The sequence below is a fragment of the Zea mays genome, chromosome 3, assembly GCF_902167145.1.
Source record: "Zea mays cultivar B73 chromosome 3, Zm-B73-REFERENCE-NAM-5.0, whole genome shotgun sequence".
Lineage (NCBI taxonomy): Eukaryota > Viridiplantae > Streptophyta > Magnoliopsida > Poales > Poaceae > Zea > Zea mays.
The window spans coordinates 190,365,456-190,386,320 of NC_050098.1; the positions used below are offsets into that span (position 1 = coordinate 190,365,456).

Genomic DNA, 20,865 nt, shown 5'->3' on the forward strand with positions numbered 1-20,865 from the left:
CATCAATTTTGATATACCCGAGTCCTAGACACTTAATTACTTTCTTTGCTTCATTGAAATTTTTTGGCAATGCCAAGCCATCAGGGAAAGCCTCCATTAGTAGATCTAGTAGCATATCAAAACTTTTATCTGTCCACCCTCCAAGCAATTTCAAGTGAAGAATTCTTATTAAGAAATGCCACTTTGAGAACTTCTTACACCCTAGGTATAGCTCTTGGGTATTATCTATCACTAACTGATTGATGGCTTCTAAATCTACATCAGTTTCATCTAAACCATCAGATACTTCAAAATCCCCTTTATCATCTAGACCACCAGCCATGTCTTGAACCAAATTGGCTATGTCATCTTCATCTGAATTGTTTGTAGCCTCTATATCACTATAGTCATGACTGTTAATAGGCATAGAGTCTGTTTCTCCATGATAAGTCCACCTTTTGTATCCCTCTTGAAAACCATCACATATCAAGTGTGAACGAACTTCATTTTCATCTTTCCATAGAGAATTAACACATTTTCTACAAGGACATAGAATTCTATTTCCACCTATAGAATTGCTAAACGCAAACTCAATAAATCCAGCTACCCCATCTATGTAGACCTTCGTGTGCCTATAAATATTAGGTACAAAAACGATATGTTGGTCAAAGGTGATTACTACAAAATAATGGTTTATAGTACATTGTCAGAAATATACCTAGGTTCATTCATCCACCTTTTATCCATGTTGTACCTTAACAAATAATAAGATGAAATGTACCCTTCCTAGCCTCAAAGTAGAGGTGGAAAAAGGGGAATCGTTACAAGTATCAAAGATAAAAGCTAAATTAATTACTTTTTTCCCAGTTTAGATAGTTTTGATCAACAGAAGATGAAAAAGTTAAGGCTAGAGATTACCACTGACCAATGGCTATCGTTCAGGCGTTGTGCACCACTGAATTTATCGTTGCCGGCTGTCTGTCCGCAATACTTGCCAGCAGATTTCTCAACACAAAAGTGATCTTCGGCTATGTTCCTTATTCCAATAGATATATGCACCCATACCAAAAAAAGAACATAAAAATATTTTCAAATTTGAACTTAAAAATATTTTCAAATAAGGATCAGATAGTTCATGAAGACACATGTGAATGTTTTCTGCACAAAAAACTCTTTAACACTTTAGTTTGTTGTGCATTCGTACTTTTGTGCCTTAGAATAATATGGATCGATTAGTCGATCAGACATCCTAATCGTCCAAGACTCTAGAAACCGACCAACCTATATAATACGCCCATATGCTATGGTGTTGCGGTGGACATGGCTTCAGACACTGAACCGCGGGTGGAGTAGGAATTGCAGGCCGACAAACAGGCAACAGCCATACGCCCATACGTCCATGAACCTATCTTGTTAGGTCGAGATATTGTTGGTGGGACTAATGGCAGAGCCACTACTCAGACACCCTATAGGACTGCTAGGTGGCAATGTCCAACCCAATCGCGCGCAACAAAGAGCAACAGTAGCAGCACCGAGCCAGGTCAGTACGACCTCTTGACTCCAAAATCCCCAAATTCAAACATACCGAACAAGGAAATGATTAGAGGATATATTGCATCCCAAATTCCCAACCTCTAGATCTCTTGTACTGCTCTCCTCTACCCAGACATAAAAAATATGAAATCAAAGGCACCTCCACCCATCATCGCCACCCATGCTTCTTACCTGTCCTCGCGGTAATGGAATCGGCGGCGGCGGCGGCGTCCCGGCCTGTCCTTGCCTCTAGGCAGAAGAAGAAGTCGACGACGTGGCAGAAGAAGAAGAAGCTGGCGGCGTCCCAGCCTGTCCTCGCCTCCAGGCAGAAGAAGAAGCCGGCGGTGTGGCAGAAGAAGAAGCCGACGACGTCCCGGCCTGTCCTCGCCTCCTCGCGGAAATGGAAGCGGCGACGGCGGCGTCCCGGCCTGCCCTCGATCGACTCCTCGCGCGCGAAGAAGAGGTTGCAAATATGAAAATATGCCGTGCGGCCGCGGCTATAGCTGTGCGCATGGCTTTAATTTTTTTAATTATAAGTCCCAACCCTAATGCCGACAAATAATCCGATGTAAATTTTTCCCGACAGATGTTGCGTCGCGCGTAATCCTTTTTACCGATAGATAGACTGTCACAATATCTCTACATTATTACCGACAAATGGTTTGATGCCAGAACAATATAAACCCAATAGCTAGAGCGATGGTAATATATTGCGACAGACCGGCTGTCGCCAACGGTCTTTTTTTACTGACAGATGTTTGACGCTAATTTTGTGTCATGGTGTAGTGATAAGATGTGTGCAACAAGCTCGAGATATGAGAAAGAAAGGATGAGAGGAGAACCAAATCCGAGAGTTACGAACACAAACTTCACACCAAGGGCTCTTCAATCAATTGATTTGGGAGCGATTTGGGGTTTGTGAGAGAGGGATGTGAGTTTTTGTCTCAAGTTAGGCCAGCAATGAATGCGAGGAGTTGCTAGAGTAAATAAGGAGAGACACACAAGGGGGTATTTATAGAGGTCCCTCAAAAGGTGTTGAAGATTGAAACTTTCTGCGTGGAAAGCGATTGAATCACCCCAAAACTAGTTGAATAGAGCCAAATCAAGATCAAAAAGTTTAGTTTGACTGGAAGTCAACTAGCAAAATCGGTCGAAGCGCCCTCTAGGGCTGGTTCAACCGCCTGACCTGTCATATGCCAGTATGACTGGAAGATAGCGGTCAGAATGGCTAGTCAGACCCTAACACCGGTTGAACTGTCTCCAGGGTCGGTTCAACCGGTTTTGAGCAGAGAGCTTGTTGGAGACTTGTTCTCAAATGCTAAGAATTAAGAACAAGGCAACACAAAAAATGTTAAGTGTTAAGGTCCTTCGTCCTCCATAACGATATATCCCTTCGGGATATAAAGCATCTCGGACGAAGGTTACGAAGGATATACCTTCGTAAGCATAACAACGAAGAATGAAGCATTCACATAGATTATAAAATATGAAGTAAACATTTAAATATTGTCATAGAGTTATCTCTACTTGTATTAATAAATATAAATGACTTTGAATTACAAATGTACCTTCGGTCCTGCGGAAGACAAAAGTACAAGCGTGATGCGAAAGCAAATGACAGGTTCACGTGAATAGTACAGAGGTACTGTTCATCTATTTATAGGCACAGGTCGCAGCCTGTGACAAATTACAATTATGCCCCTTGCGAAAGTTTATAGCATTGACTCAGACCTATATGTATAAAAAGGTCATTCTATCTCTATGTCGGTTTAAAACGCCGAAGCTCCATGAAAAGGGACCTTCGGCCATCTCTTGGAGACGGCTTCAGCCGAAGCTGCTTCTTCGTGTGAGACCTTCGGCGCACCGAAGCACGACCCCAACAGTAGCCCCTTTCGCGGTGCTAGATCGTTCTTCGTAACGAGCTTGACCCGTGAAAAAAGCCTCTTCAGCTTCGGGAAGCCGAAAGTCCAAAAAACACCTTCCCTGAGCTCGTTGCGGAGAAACGATCCAACTTCCGAGCGCGTGTCGGTCCCACCTTGCAGAGTTACTGTTTGATCCTTGCGGTCCACTGCGCAGCGGGTACAAGTTACGGCGCGCCTGGTGTAACAATTCCGCCGCTTCGCCTTCTTTCCTGCAGTACTATATAAACAAGCAGGTAGGTGTGAAGTTACCACAGCATTCATTGCTATTTGCACTGTTTTGCTGCCGAAATTTTCCATCATAGCCGAAGCTTAAATCCCAAAATCGAACGAAGGTCCGTCTCGACGCTTGCTTCGTCAGAAAGAAGAGCTTCGGGAAAAAAGAAAAAAGAAAAAGGTTTCTGACTTCCCCAAACTCAGAATCAAATGGCGAGAGTGCGATCTACTGCCAAAGTTGTTCGTGAAGGAGACGAAGCCGAAAGTTCAGGCACTGTGCCCATCTCCGAAGCGATGCAGCGCTCCGGTCTAGTGACTGCGGAAGAGGGGCCTGGTGCCGAAGCAAACCCGACAACAGCCGAAGAAGAAAACATTGATGGGACTGACTCCGAAGATGACTACGACATTGCTACACCCAGCAAGCCCAGTCACCTGGATTTTGGAAAATCAACTGTTTCAAAAGCTGACCTTGCGAAGATGGTAAAAGCAGGTTTTTTCAATGAAGATCAGAAGAAGCTACTTCGCTTCGGGGGAGAGGAGTCTACCCCGAAGCCAGAGAAGGATGAGATTGTAATCTTCAAAAGCTTTTTAAAAGCTGGGCTGAGATTTCCTCTCCATGGAATTATTGGAGATGTGTTGCAAAAATTTGGCATTTATTTTCACCAATTGACTCCTAACGCCATCGTTAGACTCAATGTTTATATCTGGGCCCTCCGAAGCCAAGCTGTGGAACCGTTTGCCGACAGCTTCTGCCAAGCCCACGAATTACATTACCAAACAAAGGCCAGAACAGACGGACTACACGATAATTTCGGCTGTTACAATTTTGCCTACCGGAAGACAACAAAGTGTCCCGTCATCAGCTACCGAAGCAAATGGCCAGCGGGCTGGAAGTCTGAGTGGTTCTACGTAAAAGTTGACGAAGACAGAGAAAAATTGGTACAAAGCCCTCTGGAATTAATCTTCGGAGAGACGAGGCCACGCTGCCGCATCGGTGATTTAAAGGGTCCCACCTGGGCTGCCCTGGGTGAATTTGAAATTATCTCAAAAAATATTGGCACCAGGGATCTAGTTCAGGAATTCTTGGCATTCAGGGTTTTCCCTACTCTAAAAGAGTGGGAAATGCCGAAGCTGGAGGGAGAGAAGAAGGAGGGGGAGCTAGTTCGTCTGCCTTATCACTTTAAATTCAAGAAGTACTTTAAGAAACCCTGCAAAGAGTGGTTAGACACAGTTGAGACAATGTGCAATGAAATCTTGGGGAATTACTCCAAAAAGGAGGATCAATTAATGACAGCAGCCTTCGGCACCCGACCGAAGCGAAGGCTGAACCGAGTATTCGATGCCCTGGGCCTCGAGTATCCAGACTATGAGCAGTTGAATAAGGGTGCCGAAGGCCACAAAAGAAAAAGAGTGGCTGAAACCGAAACTCTGATCAGAGGTGAAGAAGGACCAGCAAAGAAAAAGAAAATTATCAAGAAAAGAACAATATCCACTCCGAAGCGCCAATCTCCCGAAGAAGAGGGGTCCCCCACACCGCCTTCTACCAGCGACGTGGATGAAATTTTAAAGGTAATGACTGAACCCATGCCCACGAAGCTAAGTCCACTAGGGCTCCAACTGACGAAGCTTTTTCGAAAGGTGGACGAGCCGGATCAGACGAAGACAAGCAAACCCAAGCGGCAAAGAATCATTGCGGTAACTGAAGTTATCGATAAGACGCCGCCAAGGGCGTCAATCCAAAAATCGGCAGCTGCCGAAGATACAGCAATCGTCGAGGGCGTAGCTTCGGGGGTCGCGGCTACCGAAGCCGCTACAGCCGAAGATACAAACTTAAAATCCACGATTGAGAATATCAACAAGATTTTGGAAGACATGGCTGCGGAAGAAGCTGGTGCGACTACTGAAAAAACCATGGCCACAGTGCCTGAGAAAGGAAAAGAAATAGCCGAAGACCCTTCGGACAACGAAGCCTACTCTTTCCAGAACTTAGTTGGGCAAAAACTGACGAAGGACGAAATAGAAGAACTTAAAGACTACGCCAAGTCTTGCGGCTACAAGTCAGGTGCCCTCCTATTTGGGGGCATTGATGACGAACAACTGGGCTGCATCCGGGACTCAGCTGGAGCTAAGGTCATCGGTACTCTATCAAAGAGTATCGGTTTTCCGAAGCTAGAGACAGACATCAGCCGCTATCGACGACAACATATCGTCGGCAGCTTATTTTATTCAAATTTCAAGGTAAACATCCTTCTCCCTAACTTCTATTGTTTTTCAATAATGGCAATATTCTTTAACGAAGGTTGTTTATTTGTAGAGCATGCTTCTAAGCAAAGCTTTGAGGATGCAGCAAGATCTAGAAGATAAGAAGCACGAAGCTATAATTGAAAATTTAGAGAACAAAATAAAGGAGCAATCAGATGCTTTTGAGAAAAAGAACTTTGAGCTCCAGGCAGCCGAAGGCTTACTGGCGGAAGCTGAAGCAAAAATATCAGAACTAAACTCGAAGCTTCTCCGCCAGTCCGAGCAGTTCGAACGAGAAAAACAAGATCTCAATGAAAAACTTGAAGCCGAAGCTCAGCAGAATTCAGATTTGAGAAAACTACTGGCAAATCTTCAAGAAAAATGCCTGGAATTTAGCAACAAGTGCATTCAACGATTAAGAAAGATTTTTTACTCGGTTGGAGCTAGCAGCGAAAAATTTACCCCCTCAGCTGAAGATCTACCGAAAACCTTTGAACACATTGAGGGGGAGATTGACGAGCTCGACGAAGTCATAGCTGGGCATGGTGACTTCTGTGCCTGGGTGGCTTCTCGAGGGACCGCTGCTGCATTTCTGAAGGCCGGCTGCGAACACGGAAAAATTGTCAACAGGCCCAACTTCACCTTATCTCCATCAATCCTGGATGATATGCCTGACCTCGCCCGAAGCATCTCCAATAGATTTATAAAAATGATATGGACAAAAGGCGGGCGGGAGAAAGCTGGAGACGAAGCACGAAGTCATCTTGAACCAGTAAGAAATGATACTTCGGAGTTACCTTTTCCTTTGCTCTTGATTTTTACTCATAAACTCTTAATTTATGTAGGATGACGAAGGTGAAGATGATGCCTAAATTATGTCGTCGAAGCTGAAACTTAATGAAGATCAGTAGAAGTGTACTGTAGAAAAACTTTGTAACAATTCTTGTAAACACAACTAGACTATCTTCAAGGAACTTTGTACATACCTTGTAATATATTCTTACCCTTTGCTTGAGGCGCTTTGTTGTAGACGAAATCAGTTTTTTGAGCCGAAGGCGAAAAAACACCCTCCCTTCTTTTCGTACACAACGAAGCCTAAAAGGTCGCTTCCTCTTTTTGCCGAAGCTTTGCTTTTTTGTACATGAGAAAACATAAAAGACTACTTCTCCTTTCTGCCGAAGCTTTCCTTTACAAAACATAAAAAACTACTTTCTCTTTTCTGCCGAAGCTTTCCTTTACATGACAAAACATAAAAGACTACTACTCTTTTACACAACGATTCATAAAAATCCAGTTCTCCCTTATACTGAAACTTTTCTTTGTGCCAAAGCAACGGACCTTTTCACTTTTGCACACAACATAGCGTAACAAGTCATAAAAAGGCACTTCTCCGAAGCTTTTTTGCCGAAGCAGCCACTTGGGAACACAAATGCTATGAATGAATGCTTATGCATGCGAATGTTATGATGTAATGTAATGCACGGATGAATGTCCGAAGCATATGTCCGAAGCCATATTGTCAGCCATTACTTGGAAACAACCACACATTAGCTCTGCATTCCCTTAGGAACGACTTTGGAGCTTCTTCGCCTCTTACTTAGGCAATATCAGCGTTGACTTTTCGCTGTAAGCTCTGCATCCCCTTAGGGACGTCTTTGGAGCTTCTTCGTCTTTTACTTAGACGGTATAAGCTCTGCATTCCCTTGGGAACGTCTTTGGAGCTTCTTCGCCTTTTACTTTCGGCGGAATCAGCGTTGACTTTTCGCTGTAAGCTCTGCATCCCCTTAGGGACGTCTTCGGAGCTTTTTCTCTTTTTCAGTTTCGGCACTCGATGGTGCGCTCTCAGCTTTTACATGTACATCTTTGGGGGATTTTGCTCTTATAAAACTAAAAAGAAAAATTACATGTGATGGCCCCATTAAAAACCTTTCTCCCCCTTTAGAAAGGAAAAGGGTGCCATGAAAAAGAAAAGAAAAGTCAAAATTACATCGAGTTATACATAAAACCGCCGAAGCTCATCCGCATTCCAAGATCTTGGAATTTCATTGCCATCCATGTCCTTCAGTCTGTACGAACCAGGCCTTGACGAAGATGCTACTAAGAAAGGCCCTTCCCATTTCAGTTGCAATTTGCCCACTGTATCCGGATTGGCCACTCTCCGAAGCACCAAGTGTCCTGGCTCAATATTTTTTAGCCGGACCTTTCTATCTCGCCATTTAACTGTTTCAGCCTGGTACTTATTGATATTCTCCACGGCCTGGAGCCTGATCCCTTCTAAGGCATCTTTTTCCACGAGACAAGTATCTTCGGGACCTGATTCTGCCGAAGCTACCACTCTTATTGATCCAGCTTTGGCCTCTTCCGGGGTTATTGCTTCGTCACCAAATAACAACTTAAATGGGGTAAAGCCTGTAGATCTTGATGCTGTTGTGTTATGGCTCCATACCACTTTGGTAAGCTGATCTGGCCACTTTCCCCTTGGTTGATTGAAGATTAGCTTCATTATTCCTGTCATTATGATGCCGTTGGCCCTTTCAACAAGCCCATTTGACTCCGGGTGCCTGACTGACGCAAAGTGGATCTTCGTGCCAATTTGATCACAAAAATTTCTGAATTCTTCGGAGTCAAATTGTGTTCCATTATCTACAGTTATAGCCTTCGGCACTCCGAAGCGACAGACAATATTCTGCCAGAAAAATTTTTGGACAGTGGCCGAAGTTATTGTAGCTAATGGCTTCGCCTCAATCCACTTGGAAAAATATTCCACAGCAACTACAACATATTTCAGATTGCCCTGAGCCGGTGGTAATGGGCCCAGCAGATCGAGGCCCCACCTTTGCAATGGCCAGATGGGTTGTATTAGCTGTGTCAAAGACGAAGGTTGTTTTTGATCTCTTGCACATTTCTGACAACCTTCGCACTTTCGAACTAACTCAGCTGCATCCGAAGCTGCCTTCGGCCAATAAAATCCTTGACGGAACACTTTTCCAAGTAACGGCCTGGATCCGATGTGGGATCCACAAAGGCCTGCATGTATCTCCTTCATCAACTCTATACCTTCGGCTCTAGACAAGCACTTGAGCAACGGGGCACAAACTCCATGCTTGTATAACTCCCCTTTTATAATGATATACGGACGAGCTCTTGCCTCTATTCTTTTATTATAAGCTTCGTCATCTGATAGGAAGTTGCCCTGAAGGTAAGAAATTATTTCAGTTCTCCAATCTTCACTGTACACAGGGGAAATAGTAAGAACTGCTCTTTCAAGTAACTCCACCGAAGGTGCCTTTATTGTTTCGAAGAATACATCCGAAGGTAGCGGCAGCCCCTGTGCTGCAGACCTGGCTAACAAATCAGCATGTTCATTTTGCCCTCGAGGGATATTCTTAACAGAGAATCCTTCGAAGGAAGCTTCGATCCTTCGGACTGTGTCTAGGTATTTTTCAAGCTTCGGGTCTTTAGCCTTGCAACTTTTGTCAATATGACCCGAAACAATCTGAGAATCAGTTTTAAGGATCGCCCTCCTGATCCCCATCGCCTTTAGTTTCCGAAGACCCAGGAGCAAGGCTTCGTACTCAGCAATATTATTTGTGCAGCTGAAATCCAGTCTTGCTGCGTAGCAAGTTTTAACCTTGGACGGTGAAACCAAAACAGCAGCTGCTCCTGCTCCGAAGGTTCCCCAGGAGCCATCACAAAACACTGTCCATGCTTCGGCATCTTTATTCGCTTCTTCGCCCTGAGCCCCTGGCGTCCAGTCGGCAATAAAATCTGCCAATGCTTGAGATTGGATCGAGGATCTGTGCACATAATCAATGTAAAATTCATTAAGCTCCGCAGCCCATTTTCCAATTCGGCCAGTAGCTTCTTTATTTCTCATGATATCTTTCAACGGCTGCGAAGAAGGAACAATAATATTATATGCCTGAAAATAATGCCGAAGCTTCCTGGATGCCATTAGAACGGCATACAACACCTTCTCCAGTTCTGTATAATTTTTCTTTGAGACACTAAGGACCTCAGATACAAAATATACTGGGACCTGCTTCTTGATTTGTCCATCAAACTTCTCCTGCACAAGTGCCGCACTTACTGCTGAGTGCGAAGCTGCCACATACAACAACAGAGGAGCCCCTGGCATTGGTGGAGTTAATGTTGTTAGATCTATCAGGTATTGCTTGAGTTCTTCGAAAGCTTTTTGTTGAGCTGGGCCCCATTGAAAGACTTCAGCTGATTTTAGCACCTCGAAGAAGGGTAGATTTCTTTCTGCTGATCTGGATATAAATCTGTTAAGAGAAGCCAGTCTTCCTGTCAATCTTTGGGCCCCCTTTCTTGTGGTTGGTGGCTCCATTCGAAGTATAGCTTCGATTTTATTTGGGTTAGCTTCAATTCCCTTTGTTGAAACCAAGCATCCAAGGAACTTACCCTTCTTCACTCCGAAGACACATTTTTCTGGATTCAGCTTCAGACCAGCTTGTCTGAAGCTGGCGAAGGTCTCCTGCAGATCAGCAATATGGTCTTCTTGCTTCGTGCTTTTTACAATAATGTCATCAACATAGGTCAACACATTTCTGCCTATCTGAGATTGGAGAACCTTCGCAGTCATCCTGCTGAAACTCCCTCCAGCATTCTTAAGCCCCTCAGGCATCCGAAGATAGCAATATGTACCACTTGGGGTTATGAAACTAGTCTTCGGCTCATCCTCCTTTTTCATCCAGATTTGGTGATAGCCTGAGTAACAATCCAGGAGACTCATGAGTTCCGAAGAAGCTGCTGCATCAACTAAAGAGTCTATCCGTGGCAGCGGGAACTCATCCTTCGGACAAGCCTTGTTGAGATCTGTGAAATCAATACACATTCTCCACTTTCCATTGGCCTTCTTCACCATAACGGTGTTAGCTAGCCATTCTGGATACTTCACTTCTCTGATAACTCCTGCACTTAGGAGTCTTTTTACTTCGTTGCGAGCCCCTTCGGCCTTGTCATCAGACATTTTCCGAAGCCTCTGCTTGCGGGGTCTGAAGGATGGGTCCACATTGAGCGAATGTTCAATAACATCCCGATTCACTCCACAAAGATCATTGGCTGACCATGCAAAAACATCTTTATTGTTGAATAAAAACCTTATCAAGGTTTTCTCTTGATCTTCAGATAATTGCGAGCCCAATAGCACCTTCTGCTCTGCTATATCCTCACACAGCAGCATGGGCTTCGGCTGATCAGCCGAAGCTGCTTTTTCCCTCCTGAACTTATACTGTTCACAAGCTTCAACTCCATCTATATTATGGATTGCCTTGGAATCAGTCCAGCTTCCTTCGGCCCTTCTGGCAGCTTCCTGACTCCCATGAATAGCAATAGGCCCTTGGTCCGAAGGTATCTTCATGCAGAGATAAGCTGGGTGAAGAATTGCTTCAAAAGCATTTAGGGTACCACGACCAATGATGGCGTTGTAGGGGTATTCCATGTCAACAATATCAAACACAATTTGCTCAGTCCTTGTGTTATTAACAAATCCGAAGGTTACCGGCATGGTAATCTTCCCGAGTGCCACAATCTGCCGCCCTCCGAAGCCACAAAGAGGGTGCGTAGCATCATGAATCTTGTCTTCAGGCTCTTGCATCTGTCTGAAGGCTTTGGCAAATATAATGTCAGCTGCACTGCCTGTGTCAACTAGGACATTGTGAACCAGAAACCCTTTGATCACACAAGAAATGACCATAGCATCATTGTGAGGATAGTCCTTGAGCTGAAGATCTTCCTGAGAGAAAGTAATTGGAATGTGAGACCATTTTGACTTAATGAATGGTCCCTGCACTCCAACATGCTGCACCCTTCTCTGAGCCTCCTTCTTCTGCTTTTTGTTAGCTGGCTCTGAACAAGAACCGCCTGTTATCGGGAGCACCAGCTTCGAAGCCGAAGCAGCTCCAGCTTGAGTGTTGAACGAAGCCATCAGCTCAGAAAGGTGGAAGTGAGTTGACCGGAGGTGGGCGCCAATGTTGGAGACTTGTTCTCAAATGCTAAGAATTAAGAACAAGGCAACACAAAAAATGTTAAGTGTTAAGGTCCTTCGTCCTCCATAACGATATATCCCTTCGGGATATAAAGCATCTCGGACGAAGGTTACGAAGGATATACCTTCGTAAGCATAACAACGAAGAATGAAGCATTCACATAGATTATAAAATATGAAGTAAACATTTAAATATTGTCATAGAGTTATCTCTACTTGTATTAATAAATATAAATGACTTTGAATTACAAATGTACCTTCGGTCCTGCGGAAGACAAAAGTACAAGCGTGATGCGAAAGCAAATGACAGGTTCACGTGAATAGTACAGAGGTACTGTTCATCTATTTATAGGCACAGGTCGCAGCCTGTGACAAATTACAATTATGCCCCTTGCGAAAGTTTATAGCATTGACTCAGACCTATATGTATAAAAAGGTCATTCTATCTCTATGTCGGTTTAAAACGCCGAAGCTCCATGAAAAGGGACCTTCGGCCATCTCTTGGAGACGGCTTCAGCCGAAGCTGCTTCTTCGTGTGAGACCTTCGGCGCACCGAAGCACGACCCCAACAGAGCTCCTCTACTCAAAACAGGTTGAACTGCCCCTGAGGATAGGGAGGTTCTCTAACCCCAAAACCTCACTCTAGTTGAACTCGCAGAGTGTCCAAAGAGTTTGTCTTTTTGAAATAGCTTTTGAAAGTGAGATACTTGAGCTTTTGCAAACACATTTACCTTGACAAATTTCTCTTACAAGAATGGTGAATTCTATGACTCAAGAAATATAAAATTTTACGGGATTGTCGCATGGAATCACATCAAGGAGCCGAACGATGTATATACATTGTCCTTGACGCATTCCTTTTTCGCTTACTTATTAGAGTTGATACACCTTCTGTCTTTACAATAACTGAACATATACTAGGAGCAAACTTGTTATAAAATTTATTTGTTTCGCCATTAATCATCAAATCTCTTAATTAGGGTTGATTGCACTTACAATATTGCTGTAAAGTTGAGACATGATCTAGAAATTTTCCAAGGATGAGTTTGACATAGTGAAGCAACATGATAGACTCGTCAATGGTAATGATGAACTATCCATCATATGCTTCTTTCTTATCCTTTTCAACAGACTGATGTTTCCCACTGTTGAGCATCAAATATTTTTTTATTACAATAAAAGATGTCCTTTTTTATTTTAGCTAAAAGTCTGTAAAAGAAAAACCGATGGGACGATAAAGATGAAAATAACTGCTATGCATCCAAACTCTAGTTGCAAGCGAGCCTCTTGATTTGTCTAATCATGATCTAGTCATATGTCGTATTTAAGGTGTAGTTTGGTTCACGAAACGTAACGTAAATGATAATGGTAATGATTCACATTCGAGTACCAGCGTAACAAGTTTGAATAAGCCGTTATTTATTTTTAGTGTAGTATCGATTACGGTTGGACTTAAATAAACATAATATAACATTATCGATTACTCATTATGTTACCAATATATGAACCAAACGACACCTAACACTTAAACCTTTCCACCACGAGTTCGAGTAGCTTTATTAAAAAACAACTAATAAACTACCGTTATATTTGGATCATGATTTAACGAATCAGAAGATTTACTTGCATGTTTGCATCTAGAGACTACTTATATAGTAGTAGCTGTCGATACGATAAAGATTATGCACCGAAGTGACTATAGATAAGGGTAGACGATAAATGATGCGACGGTAGATAAAGATCTGAAAAAATATTTGTGCGCTCTCTTCCAGGTGGGCCCTTTCTCTCCCCTTCTCCCCTCACCGGCTCACCCTCTCCCCTCGACGATACATTTCACCTCCCCGGATCTATCTCGCCGCGTCGGCGCGCTGGTCACCCGACGAAGCTAGGAGGCAGTCAAGGCGGACGAAGCGCTGCACCAAATTTGACGGGGGATCGAGCACAGGAGGCGTAGTGGAAAATGTTTAAGTTTCTCAAGGAGGTGGTCGCGGGATCCGGATCGGGGCTCAAGGACTTCCCCTACACCATTGGTGAGACATACGCATCCGCCTGGGGTTCATGGACACACCACCGCGGTACCTCCAAGGTACGCTTCCGCATCATTTCACCCCTTCCCACCCGATCGATCAGACCCCCCCTTGGATGTGTCGTTGTTTTGCTTCGTCGACTGGCGCGGTTCGGCAGAACTGGTTCCGCTTGTCGAATTTGGGGAGGAACGAGCTGTGAATGGTATGCTTGGCGTGCACTTTGCTGTGTGGTTCATGTGCTATGTGGCTGCATATGCCCTTGATTTTGTGGGTGTGCGTTCTGTAGCATTTTGAGAACTCGAATGCTGTTTTAGGGGTAGGTGTGACTATGTTGGACTATTGCTAACTGTTGTAGCCTTTAGAAGCATAATTGCTGGATTCATTGTAGATTTGATTCGAGGCTAGTCTGGTTATGCCAATGAAGGTATTTGGTTGTACTTTAGATTTTGTGTGATATACGTAGTTGTGTGCAGTTATTTAAACCACGATATGTTTGTTTGACTATGGAGCTCATTTACAGTGCCATGCCACCCAACTTGGTGAGAGTCAAAGTATATTAAGGATGTTACTGCTACTAGCTCTTATGTTGCATTCACCATACATCCAACTTTGTGTGATATATTTATGTTCAGTTATTTAAACTTCGACTGCTTGTTTGACTGTGCACACATCTTATCTCACTATTACATCACGTCAGCTGTAGGCTGAGGAGACGATAAAAGCAAATAATCAAATCTTGGATGCAGGGGTGGACCTATGACAAAATATGACTGAGGGCATACTTGTAAGGACGAGCACCAAAATACTAGAGCAGTGACATTTAAATTGGACTGAGCAGGGGACCTCATGGTGAAAATTTAGACTCTAGTACTTAGAACAAAGAAATGAGCGGGGGCCTGTGCCCTCACTCGGCCCTACTTGGGTCCGCCCCTGCTTGGATGACTTGCAAAACTAGTAATTCCTAATATATTGTTGAATACACAGAAGTTTAGCGAACATATGTCATATTACCACTCAAGTTTTTGTCACTGATATTGCGCACTGTCAATGGAGTTTATTATTCATCATAGGTTTACCATTAATACTGAATTTTCGTATGCAATTTTGATTTCTTAAGCAGTTTATCATTTTTTCCCACCAAATGATTATTTTGTCTGAGTTTTTTTGTATGTCATTGCCAACATTGTTTGTTGCCTTGTCTTCGACAGGATGATGGGTCACCTGTGTCAATTTTTTCTCTGTCAGGGAGCAACCCTCAGGACAGACACATGGTTGCTGGCCGTAATGGTGTTAAGAGATTACGAACGGTAAGCTAACAACTTCAGTCACTGGGTTTCTGATTACCAATATTCAATAGTGCTGTACCTTTTAGACTTGAGGAGCAGTGTACAAAGCCTTCTTTCAGAAAATCTAGACAACGTCATAAAAACATATAGGCCAAACTAGAAGGCAAAGTGCCAAAAAAGAAGATGAAATTGTTATGGACTGCGATGGGATTGGGGAATTGGATAGGGAGTTGTAGAGGAACGCCGGCCGGGGGCCTCTACCCACGGCCGGGCAAGAAGACTTGCTTTTAAGCCTTCTAACTCTTGCTTACCCTTAACTGATACAATAGTGTCCCTTTTATAAAGACGACCGACTTATCTTTTTCCAACTAACCAAATCTGATCTAATCCTTATCTCTTCTTTAACTAATCTGATCCAATCCTTATCAACCAAATCTGATCTAATCCTTTCTCTTCTCTAACTAATCTGATCCAATCCTTATCTTTTGCCCAACAAACCAATTATTCCGATCTGATCTAAGTTCGGCACTGTGGAGGAAGAAGATGACACCAAGATACGCGATGACACCGGTCCAACGAAGGCCTCAATGACCAGCGAAGGTGACGTTGCAGTGGCTGAGTTCCAACACACGCTAGGTGTTCCTGCTCCTGCTTGCGCATCTTCTGCACTCTCCATCGTGCAAGGAAGCCACGAGCAACAACATGCAGACCCACAACCACGAACGTCTGGCGCAATGCGGCCAACGCCAACTGCCACTCACGTTGCATCGCTGCCTTGATTTGCAGCAGCCCCTGCTCAACCACCAGGAGCGAGGCTTGCATCTTCGCGAGATCAGCCCTTATGTTGGCCCACAAGTCCACCATCGATGGAGATGGTGATGGTTGAGCCGTGGCTTCCCCTATTGGCGTTGCCCATGGAGAAGGTGATGGCTGCATCGACGACAGTGCCATGGGCGCAGCGACTGCCCATGTGGATGTCAGCAGTGTTGGGGACGGCGGCGTGACGAAATTGGCAGCAGAGGTGGCTATGGCTTTCAACAGCAAGGCTGCTGATGCAGAGGACTGGGCAGCAAGGAAGCCAATCCGTCGCTGTCGCTTGAAGATGCGACACTGAGTACACAGGATGAAGGACTGGACGAAATCAGCAGCGGTGTAGATCGAAACCCAAGCTATTCGATACTAGATTGTTATGGACTACGATGGGATTGGGGAATTGGAGAGGGAGTTGTAGTTGCAGGAACGCCGGCCGAGGGCCTCTGCCCATGACCGGGCAAGAAGAAGGCTTGCTTCTAATTTTTGCTTACCTTAACTGATACAATAGTGTCCCTTTTACAGAGACGACCGACTTATCTCTTTCCAACTAACCAAACCTGATCTATTTTTTTATCTCTTCCCAACTAATCTGATCCAATCCTTATCAACCAAATCTGATCTAATCCTTACCTCTTCCCTAACTAACGCGCTACAGTAACCGTGTGAACAGTGCCTCCCTGACCAGGGGCGGACCCAAGATAAAAAGTGAGCGAGGGCCTCTTAACTGCTGGGCTTGCTGAGCTACAGTACATAGGCCTAATTTCCCTTGAATTTCAGAATTCGAGCGTGGGTTTGGGCCCTCGCTGGCCATAACGTGGGTCCGCCACTGTCCCTGACAGAAATATATATATATATATATATATATATATATATATATATATATATATATATATATATATATATATATATATATATATATATGTTTTGCAATATTTCAGCATTCAACATTATATACTTCTATGTGTTCTTCTATCCACAACACTACTGAATTGTTTCTGTTATATCTTACTTTCACCAGAAGTAGCATTTTCTACATAATGTTTCTTTTTTTTTTAGTTAACTTGACCTTTTGTTTCCTCTGCTGCTTTGGTTACTGCAGGTGCGGCATCCAAATATCTTATCCTTTTTACACAGTACTGAAGCAGAAGTTGCGGATGGACCTGCCATCAAACACACGATTTATATTGTAACAGAGCCTGTTATGCCACTTTCTGAAAAGCTCAAGGAACTGAATCTTGGTGGTACACAGAGGTATCGTGAGCTTCTTGTAGCTTTGTGTTTATCAAAATGTTCTTTTCACAAAGAAAAAAAATCTGCAGTTTCTAGCATTTTTTCAGTAGGTTTTAATTCAGTTCTGTTAATGTTTCCTTTTTTGGACATTGAACTACTTTGTCGTTATGATTAATGGTGCAGAGATGAGTACTTTGCATGGGGGCTTCATCAGATATCCAAAGCTGTGAGCTTTCTCAATAATGATTGCAAACTTGTAAGTTCCTGCATCAAGTTGAAGTTTTGAACATAAAATGCAATCTGGCTCGTTTTATTCTCTTTAGATGCAAGATAAAACATTCCATTTTGTTGCTTTGTTACATTTCCATGTAGATTTACATTGTTTTGTTCCGATAATTCCTTCTTGCTTGTAACAATGTTTTATTTAGTTATAGATGATGAAGCAATCTTATGAATCATGTGGTTATGAATTTGTGTTAGCTGCTTGCAGCACAGTTGTTCTTAAAATAGGTTAGTTTTTTTGTTCTGTCGTTCTTCAGTCTTGACCTAGAACATTTCCTTGTTTTGATTAATGAGGAGGGTGCTTTGTACAGATGTTATCGGAACATGGATTGCACTTAAATCAAAACAGTGGGGTCTTAACACATAATTAGAAATTACAAATGATGTAAATGATTTGATTCTTAAATGATCTGTTTGCAATCACTTGATCAATATAGGTTCATGGGAATGTATGCTTAGCCAGTGTTGTTGTTACACAAACCCTGGATTGGAAGCTTCATGCCTTCGATGTTCTGTCAGAATTTGATGCTAACAATGAAGCCTCTGGTAGCCCCATGCTGGTAAGGACTTGATCTGCACCTTATTTATATTAGTTACACATGTTGCCTGTACAATTCCCTCTCCGATGTCATTTGGGTAATACTCAAAGTCAAACAGTGCTCCTACCTAATATATTTGAAACTTGTTTTATTTTGACACCTGTTGTGTTAAGGTCAACTTTGGCCAGAAAAGTTAAAAGGGTTTAATTCATATTAGTACCAATGTACCATGGAAATCAAAGAGAAGAGATGGGCTGTATAATTACATTCCTCGATAAATAAAGTTGCAGACAGAGTGCAGGAGGCTCCTACATGAGTGGGGTCTGGGGAAGAGATAAACCGATGCAAGCCTTTCCCCCGCAAATGCGGAGAGGCTGCTTTAAATCCGTGACTTGGTGACTCAGTGAGACACCTCTCACTGCTGCACCATGCCTGCCCTTCACATTCCTTGATAAATAAAGTAATAAAATGTTTAATTTCTCTGAATTTGTTCCCATGTATGTGTTTTTCTTTTTGCAGCAATTTGAGTGGTTAGTTGGGATGCAATACAAGCCAATGGAGCTGTCAAAGTCAGATTGGGCTTCAATTAGAAAATCACCTCCGTGGGCCATTGATTCTTGGGGACTGGGTGAGCATAAATCTCTTGATGGTTTCTCATGCATGGCATGCTTGTTATGGAATTGTTTATATTTTTTTTGGTTACAATATATGGGAGAAGTTGTGTTCTAGTGTTTAAATACTAGTACTGAGCTTTTGTATTCTACATAAAAGTCATGAGGGGCTAAACAGAAGTGCCAAAATATAAATTGATAAACTGATGCCATTTGAACTTGTCTGTTGTTTACTTGTTTGCTTTCGTTGGTCTTCAACTCTTCTTCATTTGTTGAATTGTTGTTATTTCCTGAAAGCTGAAACAAGGAGAACATGACACTCATTGCAGGGTGTTTAATATATGAACTCTTTTCTGGTGCAAAGCTGGCTAGAACAGAGGACCTTCGAAATACTGCTTCAATCCCAAAGGTTAGCTCACATGATTTCACCTCATCACTTATTTTGCACCATGCAATTACATTTATTGGTTTTGGAGTTTCTTCACTGTTCTAACTGTAGAAGTTTGTATGCATTTGTGTCTTTTTGGTTATTGACTACTTTCTTCCCTGTAGTCTCTACTTCCAGATTACCAGAGGCTCTTGAATTCCACACCTACTCGTAGACTAAATCCTTCAAAACTTATTGACAACAGCGGTAAGCTCAACATATTTTTCATGTCGTTCAGTCAACTTTTGGGGTGACATTTATCACATTTCTTCAGTGCATAGTCTTATCACAATTATTGTCCTCCATGTGGGAATTGCATTTGTTCGAAAAGCTGAAATGGTGTCTTTGGCTCTCTGTTTTCAGAGTTTTTCCAGAATAAGTTAGTAGAGACTATCCAGTTCATGGAAATTCTTAATTTGAAAGACACCTTTGAGAAAGACAGCTTTTTCCGGAAGCTTCCCAATATAGCTGAACAGCTTCCCCGTGAGATAGTCCTGAAAAAGGTACTTCCGAAGTCTCAAGTAGAACCCTCTATTCCTTGATTCATGATTATTCTCTACCTTCGTTTATTTGTTCCAAACCAGCCGGGTGATTTTATGGGTATACTTTGGGTTACGTTGTGCACAGCTGCTCCCTGTCTTGGCTTCTTCTCTTGAGTTTGGCTCAGCTGCTGCTCCAGCCTTAACTGTTTTGTTAAAGATGGGTTCCTGGCTTCCTACGGACCAATTTAGTATCAAGGTGACATTTTCTCTACTTATTGCGATTAACACTGCTTATGAATTATCAAGTAATCTGATATAATAGAGAATGCCGGCTCTTTTCAGGTCTTGCCAACTATTGTCAAGCTTTTTGCCTCCAATGACCGAGCTATCCGAGCATGTCTTTTGCACCACATAGATCAGTTTGGGGAATCAATGTCTGCTCAAACTGTTGATGAACAAGTATGTGATATACTTTGTGGACAATCGTACATCTGTATTTGTTCCATAAAATTGTCTGCATAAATATATCTATCTAATGATCTCCCTTTTAGGTTTTTCCTCATGTAGCAACTGGATTTTCCGATACTGATGGTACTATCCGTGAACTGACATTAAAGTCAATGCTCATATTAGCACCAAAAGTGAGTTTTGCTTTATTCTCCTGTTGGGTATGGGTCTATCAGTGAGATAGTATAAACTGACTGGGCCTTAGTTATGAAAAAGCATAACTCTTTTGTCAATTTTTCTAAATTTGTTTTTTTCTTGGTTGTGATTTGGTAACCACTAACCAATATTGTCCTTGTGTTCAGTCTTATTCTGTAAATGTGTTTTTCTAAGGTTATTGTGACCAATTTTGTTGAATGAACTCATTTTTTCTCGAACGCGCAAGAGATCTGCACATCATTATATTAAGAAGATAAATGCTGCCTTTAGATGCAGGAGTGTGCACATAACACAACAATTTGCCATGTCATGCTTTAATGGAACATTTCTGAGATTTTAACACACTGATTTTTTTTTTGCCAAAAACTATACTTCCTGATGAGTGACTGTCTGGTATGTTGCTGCAGCTATCTCAGCGTACAATCTCAGGATCTCTCTTGAAATATCTCTCTAAGCTACAGGTGAAGTTCACTTTTGGATTTGAAAAGGTTTATACTGCAGTTATGATAGACACTGCTTTCTGTGACAGGTGGATGAAGAACCTGGAATCAGGACGAACACTACAATTCTTCTTGGCAATATTGCAAGCTACATGAATGATGGGGTCTGT

At 42.8% G+C, this 20,865-nt stretch overlaps 1 protein-coding gene across 1 annotated transcript in view; it reads left to right on the forward strand.

Moving 5' to 3' along the window:
- The first annotated feature begins 13,626 nt into the window (after positions 1-13,626).
- The window catches only part of LOC103651067 (probable inactive serine/threonine-protein kinase scy1), a 35,545-nt gene continuing 28,306 nt past the window's right edge, over positions 13,627-20,865 (forward strand). The window contains exons 1-14 of the mRNA XM_008676662.3: positions 13,627-13,981; positions 15,131-15,229; positions 17,121-17,272; positions 17,435-17,507; positions 17,971-18,093; positions 18,592-18,700; positions 19,013-19,092; positions 19,236-19,317; positions 19,474-19,613; positions 19,738-19,848; positions 19,935-20,051; positions 20,144-20,233; positions 20,663-20,716; positions 20,785-20,859. Of these exons, the coding sequence (XP_008674884.1) occupies positions 13,856-13,981; positions 15,131-15,229; positions 17,121-17,272; positions 17,435-17,507; positions 17,971-18,093; positions 18,592-18,700; positions 19,013-19,092; positions 19,236-19,317; positions 19,474-19,613; positions 19,738-19,848; positions 19,935-20,051; positions 20,144-20,233; positions 20,663-20,716; positions 20,785-20,859 (1,431 nt within the window). The 5' untranslated portion in view covers positions 13,627-13,855. The remainder of the gene's footprint in view (positions 13,982-15,130; positions 15,230-17,120; positions 17,273-17,434; positions 17,508-17,970; positions 18,094-18,591; positions 18,701-19,012; positions 19,093-19,235; positions 19,318-19,473; positions 19,614-19,737; positions 19,849-19,934; positions 20,052-20,143; positions 20,234-20,662; positions 20,717-20,784; positions 20,860-20,865) is intronic.